This window comes from Phacochoerus africanus, chromosome 2, assembly GCF_016906955.1.
Source record: "Phacochoerus africanus isolate WHEZ1 chromosome 2, ROS_Pafr_v1, whole genome shotgun sequence".
NCBI lineage: Eukaryota > Metazoa > Chordata > Mammalia > Artiodactyla > Suidae > Phacochoerus > Phacochoerus africanus.
In genome coordinates this window covers 225,744,315-225,768,403 of record NC_062545.1, presented here as the reverse complement: position 1 = coordinate 225,768,403, position 24,089 = coordinate 225,744,315, and the positions used below count along the sequence as shown (strand labels likewise).

At 36.2% G+C, this 24,089-nt stretch overlaps 1 protein-coding gene across 3 annotated transcripts in view; it reads right to left on the bottom strand.

Annotated features, from left to right (window-relative positions):
• Positions 1 to 367: 367 nt before the first annotated feature.
• The window catches only part of SMC5 (structural maintenance of chromosomes 5), an 89,722-nt gene continuing 66,000 nt past the window's right edge, over positions 368 to 24,089 (bottom strand). For 2 of the 3 annotated variants that reach the window (XM_047767756.1, XM_047767758.1), the window contains 12 exons: positions 22,438 to 22,611; positions 22,161 to 22,330; positions 19,916 to 20,039; positions 19,434 to 19,556; positions 9,769 to 9,894; positions 7,491 to 7,535; positions 6,957 to 7,052; positions 6,351 to 6,455; positions 6,006 to 6,125; positions 4,327 to 4,506; positions 4,151 to 4,246; positions 368 to 2,721 (listed from right to left, as the gene is read on the bottom strand). In XM_047767756.1, coding sequence (XP_047623712.1) covers positions 2,578 to 2,721; positions 4,151 to 4,246; positions 4,327 to 4,506; positions 6,006 to 6,125; positions 6,351 to 6,455; positions 6,957 to 7,052; positions 7,491 to 7,535; positions 9,769 to 9,894; positions 19,434 to 19,556; positions 19,916 to 20,039; positions 22,161 to 22,330; positions 22,438 to 22,611 — 1,503 coding nt within the window. In that variant the 3' untranslated portion in view covers positions 368 to 2,577. The remainder of the gene's footprint in view (positions 2,722 to 4,150; positions 4,247 to 4,326; positions 4,507 to 6,005; positions 6,126 to 6,350; positions 6,456 to 6,956; positions 7,053 to 7,490; positions 7,536 to 9,768; positions 9,895 to 19,433; positions 19,557 to 19,915; positions 20,040 to 22,160; positions 22,331 to 22,437; positions 22,612 to 24,089) is intronic. The other variant, XM_047767757.1, reaches the window with a different exon arrangement.

Sequence of the window (24,089 nt, the reverse complement as noted above, 5' to 3'; positions counted from 1 at the left end):
CAAATCTGAAAACCAAAATGACTCTTATAAAGGTTCAATGTATATAAAAACAGTTCTTATTTAAAATAACAGTTTCCACTGTGGCTCAGTGGTAATAAACCCGACTAATATCCATGAGGACTCGGGTATGATCTCTGGCCCTGCTCACGAGGTTAAGGATCCAGTGTGGCCATGAGCTGTGGCTTAGGTTGTGGGTATGACTTGGATCCATGGTTGCTGTGGCTGTGGTGTAGGCTGGCAGCCTCAGCTCCAATTTGATCCCTAGCCTGGGAATTTCCATATGCCCCTGGTGTGGCCCTAAAAGGACAAAAAAAATAAAAAACCCCAAAAAACAAAAAACAAACAAACAAAAAAAAACCACCAAAAGAATAGGAAAATATGTATTTATTACCAACAAAGTAGCATTTCCCACAAAGAGTTTTTTTCAATTACACATCAGCGGTCACACAATAGCAGGACAAAAATTACATTTTTTTTTACATACTTAAGATTCATATTCTGAAGGAAAAAGCACATATTCAAAAGACAATTAGAAAGCAGCAAGAATGCTAAAATCTTATTAGAGATTCTCTTCTTAGCCAAATCGACGAAAATTTCATTATTAAAAATATCTGCTTGTCACCTTAGGATTTTAAATATTTTATTCATCAAATCGAACTGTTACTTGGAGTTTTTACAATTTGCATGTAATTAAAATAAACTTTTGCAGAAACTATGTGAAGTTTCAAGTGGCTGAGACTAATGTGCTAGATTTATTCTTTTATTAATATGTTACAATGATACATAATTTATCCTTCACAGCTCAACATTCAATGTAAAACCAAGTATTTGTCCATTAGAGAGATACAAATGCTTTTAAAAAAGTGTGGAATAATTATTGGCATATGTAAACTGAAATGTAATTAACCATTTTATTTTCAAACACACCTAATCTTCAAAGTTCTTTTTCACATTGATATTCATTTTGAAGAAATAAGATTACTGGAACTAAGACAATAAACTTCACCAAGCACATATTAGTAAAGATACTTTGGAGCAAAACAAAATATTAAACAACAAAAACATCTGGTAACAACATCCATTTACTAATATGTTACTAGTTTTTTCAATGTTTACATGAGTTTTTCACACCAGTAAAAATGTTATTTTAAAATATTTTCATAGTACATGTCTTAGACTTAGTTTAAGAGGGGATTTTTTTCTTTCAAAAATTTTATGAAGGAAAAAATAGCTTTTTAAACAGAAAATGTCCAAGCAAGAGGACATAAACTTATGGTTCATTATTTTTTGAACTAACAAGAATATAAATTTAAGTGGCTATTTTAGAACATACAAAACCCAAACTGAATGCAATTCTTAAATTTAGTCAAGCTACTAATTCCAGAAAAAATTTTTTGTCATTACTGGCACAGATCCAATCCACTGTTCAAAGGTATGTCCTTGGTCTAGTCCATTATTTTACAAGATTTAAAAGAAAAGAATTTGTTTTGGCACTGTTAATTAGTGTAACTCAGAGATAAACAAATGATTTTTTCATCTAATTGTTTCATGCTGAAAGAGTAATAGACTAGATACTCTTAAGATAATGGGGTAGGATCAACACTGTAAGTTTAGAAGGACCTATAAGCTGAGGTTCTAAAAACATTAGGGTTTTAAACAAGTCAATGCTTTCCCTCACTCTTTACATAACACTGAGAAATTTCAAATATAAATCGTTAGAAACCAGTATATGAAATCTTAAGAAAAATCTTACTAAAAAATAATTATAAAAATGCTTTAGAAATTTAAGATGTAAAATACAATTGACTTTAAATTAAAAAAAAAAAACAAAACCCCATCCACATTTTTATAGGGTAATTCTTTAAAAAACCCTTGTTACTTGATTTTCTCTATCAATCTTCTGGTTGCATTTTGCATCATCTAGTGGCCACCTTGTGGCAGTTTCAAAGAAGTCCTGCTACCATTTTTGAACTCCAGTACTATTTCTTCCTTTGAGCTCCCAATACAGTTATAGTATCAAGTTTCATAAAACTTTTTTTAAAGTCCCGTAAAATTCCATTTCCTAGTGGAGATAAGGTAATCTTTTTAATAGGAAGAAATGAATAGATTTGTCATAAATAATTACTATACATTAGACTAGCTAGACACTTCCGTATCAAATTTTAAAAATTAAATATAACACTGGGAGAAAACTATGACTTAAGCTGTAGTCACCATTAGAATCTAAAAGTAGTTAAAGTTACTTTGAATTAAAAGCTCAGGGTTACCATGTCAAACTTCTTGTAACTGATAACCCTTTCCAATTTGATGAGAGCAGCAAAGAGTTTGAAAAGTGGGGACCCCATGACTTAAGGTCAGAGTGCTAAGGATTCAAGAAGACTTAATTTTTACTACCAGATGCTATTTCACAGAAAGAAGTTATTTTGGTCTCCATTCATCAACCCATTTGTACCTAAAAGTGGGTTTCCAAAAATAACTGATGTTTTAGCCTTAATGAATCTCCTAACTTCTATTCAGTTGACCTGTCCTTATAAACAGGATTTAACAGAAAAATCCCAAAGTTCTTGCCCTTTACTTTTATTGAGAAGGCTGAGTGAATGTAATACGGCGCCGCCGCCTCTGGAAAGCCTTTAAATTCCATCTGTTTGGTTCCAGCATATGAGGACCATTGTAGACAAACAATATAGTCATCTTATCAGAGTAAGGAAGATTTTGCAGGAGCTGTAAATGTTTAAACAAACTGTCACATAATGCTATACATTAAGAAGCACAAACTTTGCAACCCTACATGTGTACAAATATTTTATTTGTACAATTAATGAAACACTTAATGAAACTCTCAACTCAATATACACCTGCCAGACTGTGATCCTTACCTGCACTAGCATACCGGAAACTGGGCCTAAGGAAACATCAATGTATCTGGGAGCCCTCTCTATTCACAGGCCAAATGATATCATAAAATTTTCTAGGTTGACACTGGAAAAGTGTGTCCTCCAGAATTTTCCTAGGATACTTTCACTCTTTTATCCATAAACACTTCTCAAGTAACTTCTATTGTCAGGTACTGTGGCAGATTGGTAGCCTGAAAAGTGTGTGACAGGACAGTTGAGTTTATAGGCCAGCATGTTTGGTAAACAATACGGTTTTAGTGATTTGGCTATTCTAGAGCATCTGCTGGAACAAGAAGATAGATTATATGAGTCATTAAAAATTTGAATTTAAGGAGTTCCCATCGTAGCTCAGCAGTTAACGAGTCTGACTAGCATCCATGAGGACGAAGGTTCAATCCCTGTGCTCACTCAGTGGATTAAGGATCTGGCATTGCCGTGAGCTGTGGTGTAGGTTGCAGATGCGGCTTGGATCCTGCGTGGCTGTGGCTGTGGCGTAGGCCAGCAGCCCAGCTCCGATTTGACCCCTAGCCTGGGAACTTCCATATGCTGCGAGTGTGGCCTTAAAAAGCCCCCCCCCCAAAAAAAAATTGAATTTAAGATAGGATCTCCAGCGAAATTTTTCATAAAGAGTTAAAAAAGAAAAAAAATCTGACTACATTAATAAATACATCTTTGAATACTGTACATCAGTTTTATAACTGAGCCATAGTCCAAGATGTCACAAAAGAAAATTTTCCACTGCACTGGCTCTAGCTTATGGAAAATTTTACATACTGATAATGCTATTTTTTTAAAAGTTAATATGTGAATAGAAGATGTTGGGGTACTTAGATTTCTTCTGGGCCACCACTTTATTCAGTGGTGAATAAAGGGCAAAGTAAACCAAGACAGGCCTTTTTGGGGAAATGAGGAGGACCAGCATTCCAGGGTTTGTATTGTCATCTTGTAGTGCTAAAAGAGGAATTTCTCTAAAGGAGGATTAAATGCCAAAAGCAGAGAGGAAATCTTGGTTCTAGAACATAATGCTATGCCTCCTATGTTTTTTCCTCTGATAAGGTTAATAAGGTTAATAAGGTTCCTGATTAAGTATGTCACTGGAACTTGTCCCCTTTAATAAAATAAATATTAGTGTAATCCTTTTAGTCCCTTTTCTGGGAGTGTTCCTGCTTATATTTACCTATTGGGCCAAATCTGCTGTATGATTTAGCCTCAGAGGACCTCTGCTTGCATGAATTTTTAGGTTACTTATTACCTACCTTTGGTGTAATAAAGAAGTACTGAGATGTGTTTTCTTTACAAGCAGTATTTACAACCAATTCAAACACTCTCCGTTCATTGATAGGGTCCATTCCCTAAATAATGACAATAACAATGATTAGATTTAAATCTATGACGAGATATAGTGAAACCCAAGTCAAAGAATAAGCTATACCTGATTGATTTCATCAACTACTCTGAATGGACATCTATTAAGCTCCTGAAGTGCCATCAAATATAACATGGTAGAAACACTTCTTTCACCTCCACTTTGATGATGAGGAGTTAACTCTTGCAGTTGAGTATTTGTGCGAAATTTGACTCTAATTCGAATTCCGTATTTATCATAGTCTTCCTAAAAAACATTAAAAAAGTTTATGAAAGGTGAATTTTCTCTGATAACTTCTTACTGTTATTGAAGGCAGAACGAATAAATCAATTTTAAAAGTCAAGAACTTGGGAGTTCCCATAGTGGCGCAGCAGAAACAAATCCGACTAGGAACCATGACGTTGCAGGTTTGATCCCTGGCCTCGCTCAGTGGGTTAAGGATCCAACGTTGCCCATGAGCTGTGGTGTAGGTTGCAGATGTGGCTCAGATCTGGCATTGCTGTGATGTAGGCCAGCCACTATAGCTCCGATTCAACCCCTAGCCTGTGAACCTCCATATGCTGTGGGTGTGGTCCTAAAAAACCAAAAAACAAACCAAAAGAAAGGCAAGAACTTAATGATATTAGTTTTACCTAAATAGATCCTTGGAGATCCCTAGAGCTTGAAGCCAGCAAGTGGTTCTAATATTTTATTGTTTCACTTTACAAAAGTGGGTTGATTAAAAAGTACAAGTTTGTAGAATGGTTCTGAGAATTCATTAAGATAAAACTTGGAAGTGCCTAGAACAGTGTCTTGCACACAGAACACATAAAAAGTACATTATAAATTGTATTTGTTACTTTAATATATCCCTTACTTTTAACAAGCCCAAAGACTATATACATGACAATTCTCATGACAGGTCTAATATATTAAAACTTAAAAGCGAAATGACATTTGCTAACCTTCTATCCTACATTAAGCAGATAAAGGAGTCACGGGGCAAAGTTCTTAAGGGGAAATAAAGGCGCTACTCACTTTCTATTTATGTATGTAATATATATGCCATAAAATAGTTGAGCTATGAAGGAAAGGGATTTTTTTTATTATCTTCCTTTATTTCTCTCTTAAAAAATGCTTTATTAGGGGGAAATTTCAACACATACAAAATTAGAACCCTAAGAGAAGCTCAATTATCGACCATCAACTAGTCTCAACTATGATTAATAAGTAATCAATCTTGTTTCATGTATAATTCCACCCATCTCTCTTTCCCTATTATTCTGAAATACGTCTTAGTTCATATCTTCATACATTTATTTCTTAATGGAAATCTTATTTTACCCACAATTACAATGCATGAACATATATATAGCTTAAGAAATTAGTACCAAACTTATGTTAGCTTTTATTCTTGTGAACTGTTAAAATTCTTGATCAAAAAAAAAAAAAATGCCACCGATATTATACTTATTTCAGTTATGTTTGCCAATTTGTTTATGACTCTTCAGATGTGAGGAGGGATAGATTAAAAAAACAATGCATTTGCTCATCACAGCTGAATAACCATTAGACTGGATACAAAAAGTTAGTAAGATTTTAGTCACTAATCCCAAATGTCACCAAAAAGGGGGGAGCGGAGTGAGCCCGATGTAATCCCATATATGGTCTTTTCCTTCCTTTTGGAACAATTTTTTGGTAAGTACATGTACTTTTAGCATATAGTTAGAATTTCTTGCCAAGAAACACTTTAAATGCAATTTTACCTCGTTTTCTGTATGGAGATCCACTTCACCAGCACACTGCATGGAACTAAAAAAATGGCTGAATTTTTCATTAATTTTTTCTACCAGCTCTTTTAAAGGATTAAGCCACCTTTCTTTTACCTACAAGTAAAGGCAATATAAAAACACAATTTAAAAGAAATGTTATTACATCGATATAATCTTTACATAGGACAAATTTAATATCATTATCAATCTGGTCACAAGAACATACATTGCATTTTTTTTCTTAAAAGTTTATTATTTTATTTTGCATCATTCTACATTCCCATATGATGGAATGGTAAGCACATGACAAAAAGAAAAGATAAAGGCTGAATAATTTACCTGTGAAATGTTTTCCCTATATTTATCCAGTTCAACTTTCTTTATCTTTAATTCCTCAGTTAATTGCTCTATTTCTTCTTCTCTTTTTGTGTACTCCTGAACAACCTGGCAGGAAAAAAATAATTCTTTAAGATAAATCTACAAGAGAATAAAATCATACGAAATTTTGCATCAATTAAAACATTACGTGAAAATGCCAACTGTGTTGAATTATTTGTATGTAGTTAATTCATGTTCTTATACTAAAAATGCCATTTTTTAATCCTTTAAAAAGAATAGACACTGCAGTATTTCAGGTTAGCCCAAGTATTCTTTTTATAAAGAAAAGGCACAGAACACTGTGTTCCTTAGGAAGAATCTATTTAAAATTCTAATAGATTCAGAATCTGGCATTTAAAAGCACATTGTTCCTGCTGTCTAGCTTATTATTACCAAGAGCTCTAGTACAGAGTGGGAGGGAAGTACTGGAGGGAACTGTGTGTGTGTGTGTGTGCGCGCGCGCGCGCGCGCGCGCACGCGTGCGCACGCATTTGTGCGCAGGCGAAGGTGTTTGGGGGAGGGTGGTGGTGGTGGTGGCTGCAATAGGAAGTAGGGAAAGCAGCATACTGTAGGATTCAGTCCTGTGAAGCAAGAAGCTCTTGATCTTTCTTCAGTTAATAAAGCATCAATTTCGTCCAATGTGTTTGGAAGATCTTGGAACGCCTAAAGAAGAAAAAAATTGTCCCCATTATAGATAATATAGTGAAAACAGTTCAATTTAAATAGTTAAAAGAAAAATATTCTGAGGGAGTATCTACTGTGTTCAACAGCATGCTAGCACACAAGGACTCAAATGAATTATAAATACAGCTTTTTGCTTTCAAAAAGCTTATACTTCAAAAGAAAACAAAACACATACACGTAGTAACACTGGATAATACCTTAAGGCAATGTATGGATGTTGAGTATTAAAATAAGCAGCATATATCATACAGATTATGGAATTTAGACAAAGGAAGAACCAGTTCATGCTACAAGAGCTACAAGAGAGTAAGAGAGTTCAGAGGCCTAGAATTCATCTCTGGGTCTTAAGGCAAATGGCAGGGAAAAGCAAGGCAGAGGGGAGACAGGAGCTTGGAAAAAAGAATGAGCACTGCATACCATGGGGGGTGAGGAGTTGTGTCCATTTGGAATGGTGGGTACTTGCTGAATTGGTAGAATGGGTCCAGAATATGTGGGGCATTGAAAGAGAGCAAGAAGTTAGAACTTTATACTGTACTTATGAAGAACTATAAAAGCATCCTAAGAATGCAGATACTCTTGACAGTAGAATTTCACCACAATACTATGTATCTTTTGAGACCATGTCACAGAGACACATTAGAACAGATACTTTCCTGTGAGGGGAGGCAAGCAAAAAAAGGAAAATGCAAAAGTTTAAGTAATAAAATGACTCCCGAAACTTTAAAAAAAGATCCTAAAGGAGTTCCCATTGCAGCTCACTGGTTAACGAATCTGACTAGGAACCATGAGGTTGCGGGTTCAATCCCTGGCCTCGCTCAGTGGGTTAAGGATCTGGTGTCGCCCTGAGCTGTGGTATAGGTCGCAGATGCGGCTCGGATCCCACGTTGCTGTGGTGTAGGCTGGCAGCAACAGCTCCAAGTAGATCCCTAGCCTGGGAATCTCCATGTGCTGCGGGTGTGGCCCTAGAAAAGACAAAAAAGACAAAAACAACAACAAAAAGATCCTAAACACTACATCTAATATCTTACATTTTTTCCCCCTAACCTTTTAGAAAGCAGTTCAACTTCCATAGGACTTCAGATGACTGATAAGTAAATATACTGCTGAATCTGACTGGGCTACTGAGCTTTGAACTTGTATGCCAAATATTTACTTGGTATCTTTACTTGACTCCTCAATTTAAGACAGTCAAAGAGAAATCTTCAACTTAGCCACCTTCCCTACCACTTTAAGCAAACCTATCTGTCCTTCAATCTCTTCCATCTTAGTAAATGCCAAAATCTAGGGGTTCTCTCTCTCTCTTACCCTTCAACTCCTATCCATCAGCAAGTCCTGCTGGTTCTGTCATTAAAAGATATCTCAAATCTGTAAACTGCTCTGTCTCTAGTGCTTCCACCCTAATCCTCGCCATGACAAACTCTTGCCTGGCCCAAATCAATAATCTTATATATGGTCTTCTAGCTTCCATTGTTGCAGCCCTACTTTATTCTCCATGGAACAATCAGAGTGCTCTTTCACAAACTGACGTTGTGCTACTTCTATCACGTCTCTGTTTAATGTTCTCCAGTGGATTCCATCTCAAAATAAAACCTAAAGTCCGTGTATGGTCTGTAGGACCCTATAGGATCAGACTTCTGCCCTCCCTTCTGCTTGGATTATAAACTTTAGCCCCACTGAGATTCTTTCTATCCTGAAACTGGCCAAAAAACCCTTCTGTCTCAGGGGCTTTGTATGAGCTGTTTTCTCTGCCTGGAATGCTTTCCCCTCAAATCTTCACTTGACTTATTTCTTCTCTTTATTCAGGACTCATCTAAAATAGCTATCTTCTCTTGGAGTTCCCATTGTGGCTCGGGGGTTAACGAATCCGACTAGGAACCATGAGGTTCCGAGTTCGATCCCTGGCCTTGCTCAGTGGGTTAAGGATCCGGCGTTGCCGTGAGCTGTGGTGTAGGTTGCAGATGCGGCTTGGATCCCGTGTTGCTGTGGCTCTGGCGTAGGCCGGTGGCTACAGCTCCGATTCGACCCCTAGCCTGGAAACCTCCATATGCCGCAGAAGCGGCCCTAGAAATGGCAAAAAGACAAAAAAATAAATAAATAAAAAATAAAATAGTTATCTTCTCAAAAGAGCCTTCCCTAACACTCTAGCCTCTTACCTTATTACATTCTCCTTCGTAGCACCTTTTGCTATTGGATATTACCTATTTGCTTTTTGATTTGTCTTCCCAACTCTCCAGACTAGAATATAAATTTCAGGAGAGAAGGAAGTATATCTGTCTTATTCAATGGCTGATATACAGAAGGTAATCAACACATTTTTAATGAAGATTCAACTATCTTCTTATTTCGTTCCTTTTAAAAATAGTAGTGTGTCAAGGATAGCTTTTTGGGGAAAAAAGCTTTTTATTGGAAGAATGAATGTTATGGTACTAATAATTTTGCAAGATGATAACCATGTTTTAGTAACTTTAGTACTAAGCAATAAGATTGACTGGTGTCCAGTGTGAATATAATGACAATCTGTTGAGCAAAATTACTTTATGCACATAGTTTAAAAATGGGGTGGGGGGGAGTTTTCCCATATTTTTTATGGCATGTCATGTTTTCTGTGGCCCGGTACAATGCTTAATACACTTTAAGCTTAAAAATATTATGCTAAATATGTTAAATTGTAGCATTATATACTTTTTATACTTACTGTCTGATACTCTTGAGGAACGGTCTGTTCTGCACCCAGGTTACATACTTGCCTGGCTCTCTTCATAAGTTCCTTGCATTTCTGCAATAATCTCTGTCTATTTTCATCCAACTCAATGAAATGTTGCTATTACAAGAAAAACATTTTGAAAACTTGTATGTTACTGTTAAATCAGAGGGGTACTTTATTACTGCACATTATATCAAATATATTATTGAATTTTATTCCGATAAGCAAATCATCTGAAAACTGTATCTCAAATTGAGACTGATTTTACTGTAAAGGTTAAATTTGAACTTAAACTATAAATTATATCAGGACATTAAAAACATAGCATTTCTCTCATCCATAATAACTCTGAAATTTAAACTTAATTGCCTTTTTCTGAAACAATTTAACTTAGTTATATATAATTATACTCTAATAAAATTTCATATATACAGTATGAGGCTTAGAAAACTCAGCATTCAGTGTAAGTAAAACCTTTAGTGTCTGATAGTCTTCCAAGCAGTTATCATTTATTCATGGACCCCTCCACCAAATAAGTACTGATAACCTATTAAATGCCAATATTTTATTATGCATTTAACATAAAAAGGTGATAGAAAGATGCAAAAAAATCATTATCATGAAAGAAACAGCTACTATTTACAGAAAGTTTATGTGCTAGTGACTCACAATTATTCCCTTACTTCTCACAACATGTACAGTATTATCTCCATTTTGCACAATAAAAAAGAGGATTTAAAGCAACTTGTCCAAGCTCTCATATTTAATTGGAGGCTGTCAGGATGCAAATTCATGCTCTTTTCTTATAGCACCCTGCCTCTCAGTGGGAGAAAAATGGACAAAGTAAAGCAAAGAAAGTATGTATGTGGTGGGGGCAGGGGATCCAGGAAGCTAAGATCGGCTAGAAAGGCTATGATAAATGAATGATCTTAAAGAACAAATAAGAAATTGCTAAAAAGCAGCAGAAGATGTTTCCAGGATAGATGATTACAAATGTAAAGGCGCTGAAGCCTCAAGAGCCTGCTTATCTAGGGAACAAGAAATCCAGTGTGGATGGAAGAGAGGTAAGGATGTAAAAGATTAGAGTGGCAAGGTGGGCAAGAGCCAGACGGCAAGTTTATATGAACAAGGACGGCATCACAGAAGGCCTTCTGTGGGCAACCATAGTTATAACCACCATCCTATATGTTAATTAATCTAATCTTCATTATCTTCTTAAAGAAATGTATTATCTCCCTTTTTACATGTGGCTCAAAGACATTAAGAAACTTCTCAAAGTTATGGAAACCGCAGGTGATTAGGTTCCTGAGAAAATGAAAACAGGTCTAGTTTGCTTGTTCCATTAAACCTCAAACTTTGGTCTGCACAAAAAGTAGGAGGGCAGAGGTGGCAGGTAGGAGGAAGACTGGTAAAAGAGTACTGATGCCTAAGCCACATCTCTGATAAATTCAGTTAAGATCTCTGAGGCCAAGGCCTGGACGTTTGTATTATTAACAAGATCTTCAGGTAATTTTTAGGCACACAAGTTTGACAGCAAAGAAAATAAACTAAGGAGTTCCTATCGTGGCGCAGTGGTTGGTGAATCTGACTAGGAACCATGAGGCTGGGGGTTCGATCCCTGGCCTTGCTCAGTGGGTTAAAGGATCCGGTGTTGCTGTGAGCTGTGGTATAGGTTGCAGACATGGCTCAAATCCTGCGTTGCTGTGGCCCTGGTGTAGGCCGGTGGCTACAGCTCTGATTAGACCGCTAGCCTGGGAACCTCCATATGCCGCGGGAGTGGCCCTAGAAAAGGCAAAAAGACAAAAAAAAAAAAAAAGAAAGAAAAGAAACTAAGACAAAAGTTATAAAAAGTCAAAGGATGTATACTGGATTTATCTGAAAATGCAAGCAAGCCTTTATACTAATCACTTAGCATAGGGTTTCCTTGAATGGATTCCTTAGCCCCTATACCCAAGAGAAATAAAACGGTAAAGACTCCCAGTTACCCCAGCTCTTGTCTAGAGCCTGTAATACTCAGGCAAATGTAAAACAAGAGATAGCTAGACAGAAACTAAACACTCCCAATGTCTCCTATTCATGCTTCCTATTCGTCTGGACCTTGCTCAAATGAAGTATTACAACATTATAGGAAATAAATATTCCTGAATTGAATATTTGGGGCTCTGGGCTTAGGAGAACAAAAGCTCATCAAATAGTTTCCGTTAGGTGGTATGTGTCTAACAAAATCTTTATTGGAGAAAACCTTCTTTTTATACATACATGTTTGTGATACTTCACATAGCACCTGTTCTCCCTCCCACTCTGTAATTCTTACTGAGTTGTGTGTATGGGGGGGTATTTTTTTTTTTAAGGAATACAAGTAAATGAGATAACGCTATAAATTCAGGCTAGTAAAAATGGCTTTATTTAAATTTCTGCATAGAGTCTAGCCTTTAACAGTTAAAAAACCATAGAAACATTTCATCTATGCGTAAAAAAATTACAAATTTACAAAATATTCCTCACCAACATCTCAGAAAAGATTACTGTGTAAGGACATGCCCTGAAATTAATACGTATTATCTTTTCTCTGAAATACATTTTGATAAAGTCCAATTGTTATGAAAGCTATACAGAAATACCACCTTGACATTGAACAAGAAAAAGCTTCTCTAAGAGGGCCCTCTAGTGGAAGAAATCTTATTGTTCACAGAATTTCTTTTTTTTTTTTTTTTGTCTTTTTGCTATTTCTTGGGCCGCTCCCACGGCATATGGAGGTTCCCAGGCTAGGGGTTGAATTGGAGCTGTAGCCACCGGCCTACGCCAGAGCCACAGCAACGCGGGATCCGAGCCGCGTCTGCAACCTACACCACAGCTCACGGCAATGCCGGATTGTTAACCCACTGAGCAAGGGCAGGGACCGAACCCGCAACCTCATGGTTCCTAGTCGGATTCGCTAACCACTGCGCCATGACGGGAACTCCTGTTCACAGAATTTCTTGCCAAAAGCTATGTTGCACATTAACACAGTTAAGTATTCTACTTAACAATTTATTAAAATAAGAGTGAAACAAAATGAAAGCCATTTTTGGTATAAAAGGAATTAAGGTCTAGGTAGCATAAACTTTTAAACATAAGTTGGAGATTAAAACATTTCTTTCACAATTTCCTTTCATACCAATACAAGAATCAAACTTCACTCCAATTTTTTTTTTTTTAAAAATTTATTATAGGAGTTCCCATCGTGGCTCAGTGGTTAATGAATCAGACTAGGAACCATGAGGTTGTGGGTTCAATCCCTGGCCTTGCTCAGTGGGTTAAGGATCTGGCATTGCAGTGAGCTGTGGTGCAGATTGCAGACGTGGCTCGGATCCCACATTGCTATGGCTGTGGTGTAGGCCTGCAGCTGCAGCTCCGATTCAACCCCTAGCTTGGGTACCTCCATACACCGCAGGAGCGGCCCAAGAAATAGCAAAAAGCCAAAAAGCCAAAAAAAAAAACAAACCAAAAAACCCAAAAAACAACAACAACAAAATTTATTACAGTTGATTTACATTGTTCTGTCAATTTCGGCTGTACAGCAAAGTGACCCAGTCATACATATATATATATACACTCTTTTTCTCATATTGTCTTCCATCATGGTCTATCCCCGGAGACCGAATATATAGTTCCCTATGCTATACAGCAGGAACACACTGCCTATCCATTCTAAATGTAATAGTTTGCATCTATTAACCCCAAACTCCCAGGCCATTCCACTCCCCCTCCCTCGCTTGGTAACCACAACTCTGCTCTCTGTGTCTGTGACTCTGTTTCTGTTCTGCAGGTTCATCTGCACCACATTTTTATTCCACATATAAGTGATAATCATATGGCATTTGTCGTCTTCTTTCTGACTTCACTTAGTATGAGAATCTCTAGTTCCATCCATGTTGCTGCAAATGGCATTATTTTGTTCTTTTTTATGGCTGAGAGGTATAACTTCATTCAAGGACCTGTAGTCTTGGCTGGCTATTGTAAATAGTGCTGCGATGAACACTGGGGTGCATGTATCCTTTGAATTATGGTTTTATCGAGATAGATGCCCAAGAGTGGGACTGCTGGATCACATAGTAGTTCTATATTTAGTTTTAAGGAACCTCCATACTATTCTCCCTAATGCTTGTACTAATTTATGTCTCCACCAACAGTGTCGGAGGGTCCTCTCTTCTCCACACCCTCTCTAGCATTTATTGTTTGTAGACTTTTTGATGATGGCTATTCTGACTGATGTGAGATGATACCTCACTGCAGTTTTGCTTTGGATTTCTCTACTACGTTGAGAATGTTGTCATGCACTTTTTGGCTATCTGTATGTCTATTTTAGAGAAATGTCTACTTAGATCTGGGCATTTTTTTGGTTTTTGATGTTGAGCTGCATGAACTGTCTATACATTTTGGAGATTAATCCCTTGTCGGTCACTTCATTTGCAAATATTTTCTCTCGTTCTTTGGGTTGTCTTTTTTGCTTTGTTTATGGTTTCCTTTGCTGTGCGTAAGCTTTTAAGTTTAATTAGGTCCCATTTGTTTATTTTCATTTTTATTTTCTTTACTCTAGGAGATGGATCCAAAAAGACTGCTGTGATTTACATCAAAGAATGTTCTGCCTATATTTTCCCAAGAGTTTTATAGTAACTGGTTTTAAATTTAGGTCTTTAATCCATTTTGAGTTTATTTTTGTGTATGGTGTTAAAAAATGTTCTAATTTCATTCTTTTACATACGGCTGTCCAGTTTTCCCAGTATCACTTATTGAAGGGACTATCTTTCTTCTATTGTATATTCTTGCCTTCCTTGTCATAGATTAGTTCACCGAAGGTGTGTGGGTTTATTTCTGGGCTTTCTATACTATTCCACAGATCTATATTTGTTTTTATACCAGGATCATATTGTTTTGACGACTGTAGCTTTGTTCCATAGCCTCAAGTTAGGGAGCCTGATTCTTCTGAGGATTGCTTTGGCTATTTGCAAATTTTTTTGTTTCCATACAAATTTTTTAAAATTTTATTCTAGTTCTGTAAGGAATGCCATTGGAAATTTGATAGGGACTGCACTGAATTTGTAGATTGCTTTGGATAGTACAGTCATTTTGACAAAACTGATTCTTCTAACCTAAGAACATGGTTTATTTCTCCATCTCTGTCAACTTCTATTTCTTTCAACAATGTCTTATGGTTTTTGGAGCACAGGTCTTTTGCCTCTTTGGGTTGGTTTATTCTTGGGTAATTTATTCTTTTTAATGAAATGGTAAATGGAATTGTTTCCTTACTTTCTCTGTCTGATCTTTCACTGTGTATAGAAATGCAACAGATTGCTGTGCATTAATTTTGTATCCTGCAACTTTACCAGATTCATTGAGGAGCTCTAGTTTTCTGGTAGTAAATTTAAGATTTCCTGTGTACAGTACCATGTCATTTGCAAACAGTACAGTTCTACTCCTCCTTTTCCAATTTGGATTCCTCCTGTTTCTTCTCTGCTGTGGCCAGGACTTCCAAAACTATGTTGAAATAAAAGTGGTCAGAGTGAACATCTTTGTCTTGTTCCTGATTTCATTGCATCAGGGCATATAAATGCTTTGTAGTACTCTCTTATGATCCTTTGTATTTCAGTGGTGTCAGGTGTAATTTCTTTTTCATCTCTAACTTCATGTGTATTTTAAGGACTTAGAATCAAAAAAGATATAACTTCCTAATACTGATTACAGGTTGAAATAATTTAATATATTGAGTTGAAATACTATTATAGATCATTTTACCTATTTAGCTTACATTATATTTCTATTTAACCGTGCTAAAGTAAATGATTTGTCCTATATAGTCTCTCATATTCTAGATTTTGCTGACTGTATTCCTATGGAGTCATTTAGCATATTTTTTGCTTTCTTGTATTTTTTGTAAACTAGTTTTAGAACAGTGGTTCTAAAATGGGCCAATTTTGCTCCTCAAGGCAGTGTCTAGAAATACTTTTGGTTGTCACAACTGGGGGAAGGGTGTACTACTAGCTTCTAGCAAATACAGGCCAGAAACACTGGTAAAGACAGCCCCCCACAAAAAGAATTACATAGTGCAAAATGCTGATAGTGCTGAGGTTCAGAAACCTTGTCTAGAGGCTTAATCAGACTGAAATTTGATTTTTTTTTTGTAAGATTATTCACAGGTGGTATTCCATCAGGATACACATAGATATCTAGCTATCTTTTTTGTGATGTTAGCAGCTAATGTAATCCACTGATCCCCATCTCATTTATTTGTTTACCCTAAATAACAATTTACATTAAAAAAGTCAGTGTAATGCTAGATTCTCTTTGCCATTTTTCAAAATCATGATCTTATCCCCTAATATCTTCCAAAAATGACCATTATTATTATTTCAGGTGCATTATGAATCATAGGTTTATATTTTTGAGTCTTTAGACCCAAAATGATCTCTTGCGCTCATTGTCCTTTTATTTTAAACCTTTCTAAATCTTTCTTTTGGATGTTAATCTCATATTATGCGTAGTACTAGAATTTGAAAAAAGAAATTTTTTTCTTTTTATGGCCACACTCCTGGCATATGGAAGTTCCTGGGTCAGAGACTGAATCTGAGTCACAGCTGTGACCCGGGCCACAGTGGCAGCAATACTGGATCCTTTAACCCACTGCACTGGACCAGGGATCAAACTTGCACCTTTGCAGCAATCCAAACTGCTATCATCAGATTCTTAACCCACTGTGCCCCAGCAGGAACTCCCAAAAAATATTTTTGAAAAGATGAATTATACCCTTTCACATTTAATGACATGATTAATGTTTGGCCTTAGTTCTGCCATTGTTTTATGGCATATTTATTTTTGCGTCATATATATACATTAAATACCTCATCTTTAGTGATATGACCTGTTTTATACTATTTCCTTCCCTCTTTACTGTACATTTTTTTGGCATTTAGGGAAGCTTCTGTTTTTATTTGAAAGATTATTTTTATGCAAAGACATTATATAACATCCTTAGGGTCTTAATATCTTTTTTTGAGATACGGTGTCAGTTCCCACTATAAACAATATTGAAATTCTCTCACATCTCCCACTCCCAAAGAACCTAATTTCTATTAATATCCTTTCATTTCCTGATAGTACCTATAGGACAATCAGCAAATATATTCTATTTTACATATACTGCCTCCCTTCTCCCAAGTTTATAATGCTGTGCCTTTAGCTATTGCCTTCAAAACCTTCATTGCCTTATAACCTCATACTTGCTTTACTGTCTCCTTAGTCTATCATGTAGTTGTATTTCTCCTCAGGAATCAGCTTTGTTCTGCAAAGTAGTATCAGTTGGTTTGAGAGTTCAAATGGCTTTCACCACCTGACCCTTCCAAACCAAATGAGGCCTCTTTCTTTTAGAGATGAGTACCTGCTGACTTGATTTTTGGATTCTTTGAGACTTGCCTCTGCTTCTTCTTCTTTTTTTTTTTTCATTTATTTTATTTTTTATAATTTATTTTTTTCCCCACTGTACAGCAAGGGGATCAAGTTATCCTTACATGTATACATTTTTCCCCACCCTTTGTTCTGTTGCAATATGAGTGTCTAGACATAGTTCTCAATGCTACTCAGCAGGATCTCCTTGTAAATCTATTCTAAGTTGTGTCTGATAAGCCAAAGCTCCCGATCCCTCCCACTCCCTCCCTCTCCCATTAGGCAGCCACAAGTCTATTCTCCAAGTCCATGATTTTCTTTTCTGTGGAGATGTTCATTTGTGCTGAATATCAGATTCCAGTTATAAGTGATATCATATGGTATTTGTCTTTGTCTTTCTGACTCATTTCACTCAGTATAAGATTCTCTAGTTCCATCCATGTTGCTGCAAATGGCATTATGCCATTCTTTTTTATGGTAGTATTCCATTGTGTATATACACCACTTCTTCTTCTTACCACAAACTTTCTGATACCATGCCAAACGTGATGCTGCTACTTTGATCTTACCCACTTACATTCTGGAGTTCGCAGATATTATATAATAAAAATTTGACACTTTTCCCTGGTTCTTTGGATTGAGAATCTAAAATGCTAAGGATTTTCTTTTTTTTTTGTCTTTTGTTTCTTCAGGCCTGCACCCACAGAACATGGAGGTTCCCAGGCTGGGGGGTCTAATCGGAGCCACAGGTGCCAGCCTATGCCAGAGCCATAGCAACACCAGATCCAAGCCGCTTCCAAGGCCTACATCACAGCAACACTGGATCCCCAGCTGTGGGAGGGGTGGGGGGCAGGGATCGAACTGAGCGAGGCCAAGGATTAAATCTACAACCTCATGGTTCCTAGTTGGATTCGTTTCTGATGTGCCATGATGAGAACTCTGAAAATGCTAAGGATTTTCTGAGTGATAGGAGTGTCTTTGTTGTTCATGAGGTCCTAGGATCGATCACACCTGGGCTTAAGCTAAGGAGATGACTAAGAATGAGGGCTGGCAACGCCAGAAAGACAAATTATGTGATTAAAGGGTTGGGGCTTTGAGTCTTACTACTACGCATCTAATCTCTTGACTTCCAGGAGGAGATTTCCAGAGCTAGAGACTGAGTTCAGCCACATGGCCAATGATCCAGTCAGTCATGCCTAGGTAATGCAACCCCTATAAAAACCATTACAGTGAAGCTCCCTAGAGCTTCTTTGTTGGTGATCACACTGATTTCACCAAAAAAGGGTACAGAAACTGTTAGGTACCCTCCCAAACCTCACCCCATACGCCTCTTCATTTGACCAGGAGTGATTTGTATCCTTTACAGTAAGACTATAATGGTTAAGTACAGCCTTTTCCTGAATTCTGTGAGTCATTCTAGTGAATTACTGAATCTGAGGGAGTCACAGGAGAACCTCTGAATTTGTAGCCAGTTGGTCAGAAGTGCATGTAGCCTGGAGACCCCTGAACTTGGAGCTGGCATCTGAAGTAAGGGCAGTTTTATTGGGGGCTAAGCCCTTAACTTACACAGCCTGATGCTAACCCTGAGTGGTCAGTATGAGAATATACTGCAGTACACCAGTAGGGACACTTTAAAGCTTAGTTTGTGGTTGTTATGTTATCCTAGTTGCTCTTCTATTTTTGGGAAAGAAATGTGCAAGACTCAAAACTGCCACTGTCACTACTCTTTTGTTACTAGTTTTTTGGAATTTATCTTAACCTAGTATACCACCACCCTGCCCCCTCCCAGTTTCAATATCTCATTTCAAAGATACTAACAGAAGACTAAATCACCAAGATTACACACTAAGGCCACTCTTAGTGTTGATTACAACTCATCTGCAATTTACTTTATAAGATACAAATTGCAAAAAAACCTACTAGTTGCTGTTTGATAATAGCAATGACGATAACTTACATGGATTAAGAAAGCAGACATGAGACACTCGTTTCCAAGGGACTAAATCAGATACTCTGATTTCTTTTTTTTTGATAATTACTACCCCTCCCCCCATCAAATAACATAACATGCAGAATACATACAAGTATTCCAAATATTGCTTCCTTGTCAGCAGGATGCATTAAATTCATAAATTAAAGAGCACATAACAAACTGCATATTGAAAGGGATGATATAAGTATGTATGTTTTCAAAGTGGTCTAAATCCCCAAATAAAAAATAAAACCAAAAATTTTACCTCTGTGAGACGTAGTTGTGATGAAGCAGCCATATAATCTGACTCCAATTTGTTCTTCTTAGAGATCACTGTAGTATTTTGAAGAATTAAATCTACTTTTTGTATATGCAAAGAAGTACAAATCTAGGAATAAAAAACCCCTAAGAGTTTAATTTTTTTGTAAACCTAAGAAAAATAATAGTTTCTTTTAAAAAACAAAATTATAAAATATGTAAAAAATAACATTTTTCTAATATGACTGATACCTCTCTCAAGTAATTCTTCTTATAATTTTCTTCTAAGAGAATTTTTAAGTTTTCCTGTATATTTGTATCATCTAGAATAAAATAGCTTAATGAGTGCTTTTGACCAATTTAACTAATGTATACCAAGAAATGTCAAACAGAAAACTAAATTATTGATATTGATAAAAATCTCTTGCTAAGATTTTACTATCTACTTGCACTCAAAAAAATATGACTCATATCAAGAAAATGCCTTACCTTTAATAGGTTTGTTAATTCTGTAACAAGTTTTGCTTTTTGAACATTTATTTCTTTGATTTTTGTATTAGCTTTTCTCTCCTCCTCTTCAAGGTTGCAAGTATCCTGTTCCATCAGCTTTAAACTGTATGAAGTGCATAATGATACAGTAATCAGAAAAAACACAAGAATGGAGGCCAAAGCCTTAGGTTCCCTGCTATTTTATGGGCTGTTTAGCAATGCTACTCAGATGTGTTAACTGCTAGCGTTTAGATTAAACAATCATTTTATACAACCAGTCAGGATTGAAAAAAAGTATTTTTTGAGATACGTTATGTGCCCAGCATAATCTACCTACATAATGCTAATGCTAATGGTTATAGGATCTGGAGTCAGAAAGATGGATTTGAATTTCCTCTTTGTCACTAATGAGCCATCTAACTGAACAAGATACTCTTCTGAGCTTCGGTTTTTCCATCTATAAATTGGATATAATAATAGTACCTTTCCTATAGGGCTTGGTGAAAATTTAAAAAAAGGCCAATGACGCAGTATAATTAGTGTGTAGCCTATAACTGATAAACACTGTTTACAAATACAGTCCCTTCCGTTAAGGAGCTAAACTAGACACTTTATTCATGGCATACTAATTTTTCTTTGAAGAATGACGGATAAACTATGGTTATTCTGACTTTGGTATTAAGCAAATTTCCTTTTCCACCCAAAGTGAATGAAGTGTAAGCCTATCTTAATTACTGATAATATTTGTTGCCAGGAGTTCCCATTGTGGCTCAGTGGTTAACGAATCAAACTAGGAACCATGAGGTTGCAGGTTCAATCCATGGCCTTGCTCAGTGGGTTACAGATCCGGTGTTGCCGTGAGCTGTGGTGTAGGTTGCAGACGTGGCTTGGATCTGGTGTTGCTGTGGCTGTGGTGTAGGCCAGCAGCTTCAGCTCTGATTAGACCCCTAGCCTGGGAACCTCCATATGCCACAGATGCAGCCCTAGAAAAAGACCAAAAAAAAAAAAAAAAACCCCAAAACTTGTTGCCAATGATAGGATTCAAGCTGTCAAGTAAAAACCAGAATTTTGGAAACTTTTTATCCACCACTGTGTGCTTCACAGCTTCCCAATTCTAAAGGCTCTTCTGATTAGACTGGAGATAATGTGATTCTTAAAAATATTACACAATAAAATGTTATCTGAAGATCTACATGATTTGGTGAGCCAATATTTTCCAAATGATCACTGCATAATATAACAAAGTCATTTATGGGTAAAAGAAGCACTTAAAGTAATGTAAGAGTACACAACTTTACTGATGATTTCAGATCCCATTTGCAATTAAACTTTAATTTGGCAAGCTGTGATGTAACATTAAAGAGTATACGTAACACTTGGAGTTCTTGTTGTGGCACAGTAGAAACAAATCCAACTAGGAACCATGAGGTTGTGGGTTCAATTTCTGGCCTCACTCAGCAGGTTAAGGAGCTGTGGTACAAATCACAGACATGGTTCGGATCCCGCGTTGCTGTGGCTATGGTGTAGGCTGGCAGTTGTAGCTCTGATTTGATTCCTAGCCTGGTAACTTCCATATGCCGCAGGTGCTGCCCTAAAAAGGAAAAACAAAACAAAAATATATATATATACACACACACATACACACACACACAAACACACATACACACACAACACTGAAAAGTCTATTAAAGCACTCCTCCCTTTTCCAGCTGCTTATCTATGTGAGGTCAGATTTTTTTTTCTTCAACGCAAACATCTTAGAACCGAATGACTGCAGAAGCACATATGAAAAAACTGACTTCACCTAAAGAGATTTACAAAAAGGTAAAAAAAAAATGCTACTCTTCTTGCTAAATGTATTTTGTTTGGACAAACAGTTGTTTTTCATAAATATTTTATGTTAACATATAATGAATTATTTTTAATGAATTATTTAATTTCTAATGTGGTAAATATCAATGGATGCAATCCATATCAACAAAACTTCCTTAAGGTCCTCAATAATTTATAATAGAAAGGGGTTCCAGGGATGAGAACAGCTAATGAAGGAACAGGAAAACAACATTTAAGATTCACCTACCTTGTCCTGTGTTTTGGTGGTAGAATTAAAATCTGAGAGAGAAGTGATTACAGAACTTCCCTGTGGGAATTGTGTCATCATTCCAGGGTATAACTAATAATATCCTCACAGTGCTTTTGTACCAGCCCCTGACAGCCCTTACCCCAGAACAGGCTGAAAAGATACCTTCCCAGTTTGGAATTGATTTTTTGTTCCAGTTGTCTTTTCTTGGTTTTCCTTTCAAGAAGCTCCTTCTTCTTTTGTCTAAGTTCATTATCTTTGTGTTCCAGATGTTTGTTTGTCTCACGTAAGGTAATCATCCCTGATTCTACTGCTTGCAATTTTCTATTAATTTCCTGTGGAATATGCAAAATTGTTAGTATATTTAAAAAACTGTCTAGTTGAAAAAATATTAATTGGACTTCTACTAGTTTAATAATCACACTAAATTAAAATGACCAACCTTTAGCTGTTCCTCTAAGTGTCGTCTTTGCTCTAGATCCACAGTGACTGTGAGAAATTGGGCTACTTTTAGGGATGTGTTACTAGAAATAACTTTGTTTGAATAGAAAGAAGCTTTCACCACATACTTTTCTTCTGCTGTATAAATTTGTTTTAATCGGGTTTCTTGTATTACCTATAATGTAAAATAAACATTCAGTGCACATTTCAGAATGATTATATTTTTAAAAGACTAAATAAAGCACTAAAAATATGATCAAAGTGAATTTTAAAAGATCAAAACATATATTTTCATTTATGTTTTTTGAAAAATGTATCCAACATTTCAGGTGATATATTTCAGGTTATATTGTGGAAAGCAACACTAAGGAAGAGAGAATTGAGAGAAAAACCAAGACACTGAGCAAAGTCAGCTATACTTCTACTTGAGTATACAATCTCTCCCCAGTAAGTATACTTTTGGATTTCTGTTTTATCTATAGAAGAGATGCCAAGAGTCAGTAGCCCAGTTGAGTGAACTGTGATATCTCAAGTCATTTACTCTCTCCTTCCCTCAGTTATAGTGTTCAAAGATACATAATCTTATATACTTAATTCCTGTATATTTGGGGAATACTTAATACAAGCAACTTTCCAAGGATTTCAAAGACTTTTTTGCATTTTGGAGATCTTTTCTTTCAAGAACTTATACAAGGAATTTCATACATTAATGCATATTCTAAACACCATAACATTATTGCATCTGCTTCTATGTATTTATAAAAAGGCTGTTGTACTGCAGGCTTTTCCAATGTCTAAAGGTTGTTTTTGTGGCTTGTTTCTGCCCAGAAATCTATAGTCTAAGTGAAGAGATAATACTTAGTTTAACAGGATATAAGCTGGCATCCACAAATGCTGAATAATTTAAAATGAAGGAAAAGCCTAACTAAGATTAGCCTACCCAAATTTCATGCACATTGAAACTGGTAAGAGTGGTTAGTGCATCCTCAGCAAAAAGAACATTATAAGCTAAGGAGGTCATCAGACAATTTAAACAAAGAGTCTCAGAAATTAACCAGAGAATAATTCTATAAACAATATAATCATTTAGAGAATCTAAAATGTTAAGACCTGATAATAAAGCAAAACATTCACTAAAGAATGTATTTTTATACTAAGGAAGAAATATTATTCAGTAGACATGAAACATTAAAACAGTAAATGTCCTCAGTGAAGGTTTGCATCTTCTGAAAGATGGCCAAGACAAAGTCAAGGGCTTTACTAGGTGTCTGACTTTGCTTTATTGTATACAATGTTATTTTTCTACAGTTGAAGCTCTCTAGGTGACTTAAATGTTAAAAAGTACAAAGTACATAGTAATTCAACTTGAAGTACTACTCAAAAAGTGAAAGGATTTTCCAAGTGCAATACTATCCTTCTGCCCAAAGTAAAGCTATGAAAGCCCTTACCAAAGTTTCTATAGTTTTTCTACAATAGTAAAGAATTTCTACTACCTTAATCTTTGGAGACAGTGCCTTACCTAAGCCTGAAGTTATGACAAAAATTGGTTTGGTCTATGGATATAGTCTTATCCTCTTTTTTAAAACGCTATCCATTAGGACAGAACAGAGGTACACCCACACGGAGAGTGCTATTTTTGGTTTCCCCAATATG